The 8,595-nt window shown below is 32.6% G+C and overlaps 4 protein-coding genes across 5 annotated transcripts in view; 1 reads left to right on the top strand and 3 right to left on the bottom strand.

The window, feature by feature from the left end:
* The window catches only part of LOC104751516 (NADH dehydrogenase [ubiquinone] 1 beta subcomplex subunit 2), a 1,993-nt gene extending 1,779 nt beyond the window's left edge, over positions 1-214 (bottom strand). Inside the window, exon 1 of one of the 2 annotated variants that reach the window (XM_019237601.1) lies at positions 16-214. In XM_019237601.1, the coding sequence (XP_019093146.1) occupies positions 16-119 (104 nt within the window). In that variant the 5' untranslated portion in view covers positions 120-214. The remainder of the gene's footprint in view (positions 1-15) is intronic. The other variant, XM_019237600.1, reaches the window with a different exon arrangement.
* LOC104751515 (indole-3-acetic acid-induced protein ARG7-like) lies at positions 2,764-3,324 on the bottom strand. Its single transcript, XM_010473468.2, has one exon. It carries the CDS (start codon positions 3,266-3,268, stop codon positions 2,879-2,881), a length of 390 nt encoding a protein of 129 aa, XP_010471770.1. The 5' UTR covers positions 3,269-3,324; the 3' UTR covers positions 2,764-2,878.
* On the bottom strand, positions 3,964-5,359 carry LOC104751514. The gene is made up of 2 exons (XM_010473467.2): positions 5,024-5,359; positions 3,964-4,633 (listed from the first exon to the last, which is right to left on the bottom strand). Exons 1-2 carry the CDS (start codon positions 5,134-5,136, stop codon positions 4,426-4,428), a joined length of 321 nt encoding a protein of 106 aa, XP_010471769.1. The 5' UTR covers positions 5,137-5,359; the 3' UTR covers positions 3,964-4,425.
* LOC104753873 (dehydrin ERD14) overlaps positions 8,015-8,595 on the top strand; it is a 2,547-nt gene continuing 1,966 nt past the window's right edge. Inside the window, exons 1-2 of the mRNA XM_010476059.2 lie at positions 8,015-8,418; positions 8,524-8,589. Of these exons, the coding sequence (XP_010474361.2) occupies positions 8,143-8,418; positions 8,524-8,589 (342 nt within the window). The 5' untranslated portion in view covers positions 8,015-8,142. The remainder of the gene's footprint in view (positions 8,419-8,523; positions 8,590-8,595) is intronic.

Below are 8,595 nucleotides of genomic sequence, written 5' to 3'. Positions count from 1 at the left end.
GAGAGAGAAATGTACCACATAACGGCGCACAAGCCTTTTCCGGTGACGGTGTGCCACGTCTTGGGAGTGTGTACAGTGACTCCCTTGTAAGTAATACCTCCGCCATGTCCTCCTCCCATTTTCTCGAAACCCTAGATTCCCCTCCGATTCGCACTTCGATTTCAGACCAGAAAAAGCTTTCTTTCTCCTCCCTCTGCTTTGACACCTGAGATTTGATTCAACCATGTGAGGAGTCGGATGACTTTTTGGTAAGGCCTCAACTAAAAGCCTTAAGCCCAATTAAAAGCCCATTTTTACAACTCTCTAAATGGTTTTTTTTTTCGGTCAAATTTTTTTTTTTTGTTTTTTGTCTACGTTAAATTTTGTTGCTTAAAACTTTAAACTCGAGTAATATTGGATTATGAATTTATGATAATTACTATTAAATGGATTTAATGATTAGTGTAATCTGTTTTTATATGCATCGAATTGCTGTGCTTATAGTACTGAATCGAACCCAATTGCTACTAATTAAGAAATTTGGATTAATTATGATCTATATTACATATTTACATTACATCTCCTTTGCTTAAATAAACACTTAAACTACATACAATACTATAATTTCGTCCCATATTTTCTACTTAACCATCAGGAAAAATCGAAAGATGATACATAATAATTCTCACACTAGGTCCTAACCCGCGGAAAACCGCAAGCTGAACTTTATTTTTGATGAAAATTTGTAATAGTTTATTTTGTTATTATGTTATTTTGTTATTATGTTATTTGTAATAGTTTGTGATTAAAATTTTGGTTTGATTATATTATAATTTTTGTATTTTAATTTTATTTTATTGAAAACCTTTCAATAAAACATTTGCATGTAATGAATAAATTTGTTTAAATTTTTGTCAATTAAACGCAATCCTTGCTATAGTTGTAAAGTAAATAAAAAAAATAACTAACATGTAAAAAGAGCAACTAAATATGGCTAGTGAAGGTTCTGAAAAACCTCTTTAAAAACAACATTCATTTATTTTTTCTGTGGTTTCTCTTTCTTGTCTGTAATAAACATATTCAAACCTGCTTTTGAATTCACCCTAGACATTGCCCCCTAGAGTTGTCCATAAGAAAAAACCGGTCTTGGCAAATACAACCCTACAGAAGATAAAATCTGGTCTTGGATTTTGTTGTTGGTCATAGCAAAAGCAACTGACAAAGAAAATTGTCTTCGAGGCATCTTGAAAAGCAACCTAGTGTCATATATCGATAATAGCATCCTAGGAATAAGCGCAATGTGACCAATTCTAGTTCCTATAATGATCCTAGCTTCTCCTAGCTTCTAAAACATGATCAACCATCTGAGTTATTTGTAATCTAGTTCCATTCATCAACCCTCCATTTGGATCTATATTTACAACATTATCCGGCATCCTATCTTAAGTCTAAAACAATGATTTGGTAATCCTGATACAGTAGAACCTCTATAAATTAATACTACGTAAATTAATAACCTCTATAAATTAATAAATTTCTCCAGTCCTAAGTTGGGACTAGTGTAATTTTGGACACTATTCGATAATATAATAAAATAATATTTTTTTTGAAAATCCTTTGTAAATATATGGTCCCATCAATAATAGAAATTAATAATTATATAGAATTATCCAAATATATGTATATATCGACACATTAATTTTTATTAGAGTTCATTTTTGATATTTTTACTGTATAAAAATCTTTGAGTGCTATCGTCAAAACATGATAATTGTTATTTTCATTGTAATTGATTTTATAAAAATATTAGTTATAACCATTAAATCTTATTTTTAATGTTTTTTTACCAAATTAGGAAAGTCTCTCTATAAATTAATAATTATTATTTATCGAGAAATTAAAACCTCTATAAATTAATAGATTTTTCTGGTCCCAATATTATTAATTTATAGAGGTTTTACTGTACTTTGATAGTGTTCAAGAAATATGGATTATACACTTGATTTTTTTTAGTTCTTTTGTCAGAAGGGTCAATTGAATCCGAATTTAGATAAACTCTCTCTTCACCTATAAGCAAACCAGTAAACACTACAAAAAAATAGAGGAATGACAATCTTATTTCCGTTACGGGAATAATTGATGACATATTAGTTTAGTAAATAGATATTTTTTGGAAACTATATTATTTATTTTTCTTCTTCTCTCTCTATTTGAAACTGAGTAATTCAAACAAATAAAATAAAAATAGGGAAAACTAACGAAGAAAATGAACTTTATTTGAAAAAAATTATCTGTATTTAAAAAAAAAAACTTAAGCATTTAATATATTTAAATCTCAACTTAGTTTTATTTTTGTAAAGAAAAGTGGCTAAAAGATAAATATAACTTTTTAAAATAGATAAGATACTATATCTATATCTTTTATTTTTATTTATTAATTTTTAAAATTTAAGCTGTTAAACGGAACTGTTATATATTTTATTCGATTAGATTTTTGATAAAAATTTGAACCCTGAAATTTTTTTTTGATAAAATTTGTAGTTGAAGATTTTATTGCATTAGATTTTTAAAATCTTAGCTGTTAATTTTTTTTAAAAAAATATGAATTAGTTTTTATTCTAATATTTTTTTTTTTACTTTTTTACTATTATTTTATTTGATGTTTCTCCAATTTTCGTTTTTTTGATTATATATATTTATTTATTTAATTAATTAATTTTATTAAGTTTTTCTAATGGCAATTGAATGTAATTTCTTACACATTTTAAGGTTAGTTTCGTATTGTACTTTTCAATTAATATAGTAGGATACAGAAACAAGAACACAACCCTTGTCGGAAAAATCTATTTACAAGTCTACAACACAACACCATTTCATCAAAATTGACAACTCCACACTGTTATGAAACTAATGATTGAAGCTGACTCTGTCCACGAAAGAGAGGTAAGAGAGAAGAGACTGGAGCTCCCTTGCAGGTGCTGATAGTGGAATAAATCTCTGACTTCTCCACATCATCATTATCATCGGACATACTTCTCCTTACAAACATGATGATGTGATCCATTAGACTTCCATCGCAAGGAACCTTTAAAGGACCGTCAATGGTAGTCCCAAACTCATCCTCAGCCATCTCCAGTAGCACTTGTAACATCGGGTGGTTTAGATAATTCAATGGCAAAACGAACCTTTTACCTTCTTTCGTGTATACAGCGAAGTACCCTTTCTTCCTTTTTCTCCATTTCTCCATCAATTCGGAGAGTCTAATTCTCTTGGAATATAGTTTCTTCATATATATATTTTTTTTTGTTGTCTATGTGTGTGTTACTTCGGCTCTGAATTTGCGTTGTGAATTTGTCTGTTTACAACCATAAGTGCCTCACTGCTTCTATATATATGTGTGGAGGGAAAAGTATGTTCGTACGTGTGTTATTTGATTGTTTTTAGTTGCCTTTCAAATCTGTCCATAAATTTGCTCACGATCACTCGTGGAGTTACGTACTGATCTTCTACAAATATCTAGACTTAACATCATTTTTTAAAAATCTTTATTTCCCTTAAGAACTGCAATTTTCTTGATCACTTCCACATTTATTTTGAGCTTTTTACTCACCTGCTTTTTTATTTATTTATTTTGTCATTAATGAACTTAAGCAAAGCAATTTCTCCATATTTGATAAGGGTTCATCATGCAGAAATTTCATTACTTGATAAACTGAGTGAATCAAATCAAGCTAAGCTAGTGTATCGACAGACCATAACAAAACATATAATACTAGCTATTACCACATTACCATTTACCACATTTTTGTTTAATATTTAAAACAAAGTAATAAAAGTGGTTGCAGAACGCAAAGGTGGTGATAGAAACGTTAAACATGTGAGCTTTTAGACCAAGTTGCTTGCTACTTTTTACTCTATATAGAGCTCTCTTCTACTTTCATGAGTGTTCGTTGTTGTTTTCTTCTTTTTTCATTCCACATGATAATCCTGCAAACCATTTATTCAAAAAAAAAGAAAACTTTTACAGCCAACAAAATCTAAAGAACTTCACCATGGTATTAAGTGTAACATAGATATATGGAAAAGTGTATATTTCTTTAGTCACAAAACGCTCGAGAGTGAAACAAAAAAGAAAAACATCTTCCGTGATCGTGCCTAGCAAAAATAATGCAACCTCCCATACTACTTTATACAGGAAAACAACCTTTACAACCACTTTTGTTCTGATTTGTCTAACCTAAGCCCTGAAATTGCATTCCCAGGTTTTATATCTCAAGTCAGGTCGATTCTTCAAAGGACAACAAAAGCAATGTGTCCCAGAGTCAGTCTGAGCTTTGCTGTCATCGTCATCAATGCATATGGGCACAATGCTCATGCCAGGAAAGAGTTGGGTTTAGTTGCGTGAGAAGATAAAAAAGGTTTGCAACTGCTCAGTGGTATTGGTCTTTACATAGAGAGAGGAAGAAGCATCCTTCGCTTCTTTTTCCTGGCTTGTCTCACTTGCTTTGTGAATTTCATACAAACAAGCAATAGTAAGGTGACACAACCCAGGATGAATGCGAGTTGCAACCGCCTGAAGTACAAGGATACAGCTGAAAACACCAGGAACGCTAAGATCACTAGCTCCCATATGACAAAGACTACGACATCGACCCTGAATCAAAACGACTTTCATAAGTACCACCACAGTGAATTGTCCTTCTAAGAACGTGCAAGCAAATTGTGTTACTCAATTTGGGAAATTCATCAGATGTATATAGTTGCTTTGTGTGAAATTCACATAGAAATGTTACCTAGATGCACTCACATCCAATGTTCTAAGTCAAAACCCTAAAAAAAAATATGAGAAAATTTTACGATTCCAAATTGAATAGAGTGTCACGAATTCTAAATTTCTCAACGGGATCAAAATCAAATATAATTCCCTGAGACTATTATAACTCTGTGCACGGCACAAGCACAGGAGCAGCTCCGAATCACAGCAGAGAAAAAGCAATTGCATAAACCGAAGATCTCAAGACCTGAATAAGATAGTTTGTCAAACCTGGATGAAGAGAAATTGGAGGTAGAAGAGAAGAAAGAAACGGAGGCCCAATCATGCTTTGATCTAATCTGATATTCCCTCAGCTGTTCTGCTAGATTCGATCTCGTTATCATCGCCTAATCTCCACTTCACTTCTTTGCAAAACCTCAAAGAAAGCATCGGAGAATCACCCCACGAGATGCAGCAGGATCAATCTCTCACAAACATGACAAAATCTGCGAGATGGAATATTTTCGCATGAACAAAACTTTGCAGCGACGACGAAACATCTATTGTTCGTTTCTTTCGATTCGTTAGCCAATTCGGCCAACGTTGCGTGCGTGGTCTCTCTCTCTCTCTCTCGGTTTCAACAACCGGGTCGGGTAATAGATCCGATCTGCATTGTTAAAGCCCATGTCATGGCTATTGGGCTATTTCGTTTTCTTTTACATCATACTTTATTGGGTCCATTATTTTTGACGGTCGAATTTACGATTGTTTAAGATATATATAAAAAAAAACATTTTACTATGGAGTAATAAGCAAACAATTCATTGAATAAACAGAAGAATACAACAACGTCAAGAAAGAAAAAAGAGCAATGCATTTAATTGATTCTCGTGACCCACTAAAATAAAGCGAGTGCTAAGTATTGGTTGAATATTCCTGATTTGACCACAATATGGCAAATATCTCGCCCAGGCAACTCAGATGGGCGGTTCAAAAAAAGAAGAAATAGATAGAAGAACAAACGAATAATGTTCATTAATTAGCGCACTAATCACTTTTTTGGTGCGTTCAGTTTCAGAAATCTGAAACTTTTGAATGATAGTATTTTCAAAACTTTACTATAGTTAGTTAGGTGTGAATTATTATTAAGTGTCGGCTACATGCAATTTGTTGTTTCGTCATCGTTATCACCGAAAAACATTATCCAAAGATTAAGTTGGAGCTTCGTGTATATATGACAAGAACAAAAATGACGAACAAGTTAGTCACTGAAAGAGATTGGTTTTGTTTTGATATGTGCGTTGGTACTACGTCACGGTTCGTGACACGTCTTGAGACCAGAGACTAGGAATGATGTGGCACGTCGTGTTCATATCTTTTAATGGAATGGTACACGGTTCATTGTCATTATTGGCGAAGGCTAAGACATGAGGCATTCCCGATTACCATCTGTCTCTTTATTAATTCTTTCTAGTTTATCTTTTAATTATACGTCGAAAGTGATATCCCACAGAGACATTAACATATTGCATTAACAATCCAAGTAATCGTATGCTCCATTTGTACTCTTCCTGATTTCATTATCTGACGTGTCTAAGTTGATCTTTTGTTAAAAAGTGCATTAAAACATATCCATTTTTAACGTTGAGAAAAAAATACACAACCTTAATTACTCCATAAGACCATAACTAAGATTACGAATTATTTTATTTGTAAACTGTTCTAAATCTTTGTTTTGGTGGCCGACCATCCTTTAACATTAATTTTGACGAATCCACAAGAAACGTAAATCATCCCAATTGTAGCATCAACTCAAATCAGATTGCACTATTAGAAAACCTCTAATCTGTTGGGTCAATCGCATTTGGATATATACTCTTTATAATCCATATATTTATTATTTTGCGTTTAATGTTTCCAAATATCATTTACAATTTCAAAAATCATGCATCACTGGATTGGCCGCTTCAATATGCCTAGTTATAAGAATCGTTGATTCCTAGCGTGATAGAAAACCACGTTCTGATTGGTAAGTTGTTTGTAACGCATCCAAGGAAAAAAAAGGAACGTTATAAATTTCACAAAAATTCAACATTTCTTCTCCAACAAGCTTTATCATGATTCCGACGTGGCATTTAGTCAATAAGTCCAGTGGACCCACGTAACCGACATCACGTCTTTTACGCCAATCAGTACATAGTATCGGGTCCCACGAGAAGGACAACTTCCCACGTTGTATTGACACGTGTCATAACTTGATTGATTGATATCGTTTTTCTCTCTGTCTCCATTTTCTGACTTTTTATTAATTTGCAGATTAACTCTCACCTCCGCCGTCCGATTAGTTTGCTAATGAATGACACGTGTCTCTTAATCAATGGAGCGTTAAAAAAAATTTGCAAGCTTAAGAGTTAAGAGTATTTTACGCGCTCTATTAATTTAACTTAAGTACGCTTCTCCTTTCTTTAATCCATTTTTTGGGATGTGCAATATTGTCCCTATATTTCTGTTATTTTGCATAAAGAAACCCCAAAACTTTAAGACATTTCTATAATATTAATATAGATATTATAAAAATCTCTTTTGCGTTGTCAAAAAAAAAAAAAAGAAACTTTATATACATTCCAATGATTCCTTGCTCTTTTTAAAGTTTGAATATAGTTTTCTTATTTCTTTTTACTTTATAAATCCATCATTGTACTACAAATTGGAGATAACAAGTATTATTAAACAAAAAACTTGTGAATTGTGATAAGCATAGATGGTAAAAACCTAAAGAACAAATCTATCTTAGTTGTCATTCCTATCCATTATTCTAGTTCCACTAATTTTTTTTTTTTGTTCAACTGGAATTATACTAGAAAGATGTTACTTTTTACAAATCCAACCACAACTAGTCCAGGAGAAAACAAAATTTCAACTCCCGACTCTCAAAACACTACAACTATAACTAAATTTATTTAACAATAGATTTATCAGATAATGTCTTAGAGAATGACCTCCAATCACGTAAGCAAACTATTTTTTTAATTAATTAATTAATTAATTCTTCTTGGTACATCTACAGTATAACCTTATCTAATAACTAAATAGAAAATAAAAGAATAGAGAAATTATAATTTAGGTGGGTCTGAAGGGTGGTAGATGTATCAAAAGGAAACAAATTCGGGCTAATTTATAATTTCTCAATAGTTGTTTACTTTTAAAAAATTATAAAAAAGTGTAAATACAGCGTGAAATCCGCGGTGGATTGGATCCCTTTCCTTTAGTCCTTGACACTATAAAAGACGACAGTTTCTTCTTCTCCTCATCTCAATCATCATCCTCTTTTATCTCATTTGCTTTTGAATTTCAAAACGATCACATAATACTTTTGAATCCGTGGTTCCATCTCAAAAACTTTTTTAACTATGGCCGAAGAAACCAAGAACGTTACTGAGCATGAGGTGCCAAAGGTAGCAACAGAGGAATCATCATCGACAGAGGTTACTGATCGTGGACTGTTCGATTTCTTGGGAAAGAAGAAGGACGAAACTAAACCCGAAGAGACGACCATCGACTCTGAGTTCGAGCAGAAGGTTCATATCTCTGAGCCAGCACCAGAGGTTAAAGTCGAGCACGAAGAGGAAGAGAAGAAGCCTAGTCTCCTTGAGAAGCTTCACAGAAGCGACAGTTCTTCTAGCTCTGTAAGTTTAGATCTGATCATTATATATATTCAAGATCGCGTGAGATCTGATCTGATGATTCGAAAGATTGATCTAACTATATGGGTTTGTGTTTTTTTTTTACAGTCAAGCGAGGAAGAAGGTGAAGATGGTGAGAAGAGGAAGAAGAAGAAGAAGGATAAGAAGAAGACAACTACT

Source organism: Camelina sativa, chromosome 16 (genome assembly GCF_000633955.1).
Source record: "Camelina sativa cultivar DH55 chromosome 16, Cs, whole genome shotgun sequence".
In the NCBI taxonomy this organism is placed as follows: Eukaryota; Viridiplantae; Streptophyta; class Magnoliopsida; order Brassicales; family Brassicaceae; genus Camelina; species Camelina sativa.
This window is presented reverse-complemented; position numbering and strand designations above follow the sequence as displayed.

Coding starts and splice junctions, on each gene's coding strand:
- LOC104751515 (XM_010473468.2), bottom strand. CDS start 3,268: ATGAAGAAACTATATTCCAAGAGAATTAGACTCTCCGAATTGATGGAG.
- LOC104751514 (XM_010473467.2), bottom strand. CDS start 5,136: ATGATAACGAGATCGAATCTAGCAGAACAGCTGAGGGAATATCAGATT. Junction 4,634..5,023: donor TCCAATTTCTCTTCATCCAG/GTTTGACAAACT, acceptor GTTTTGATTCAG/GGTCGATGTCGTAGTCTTTG.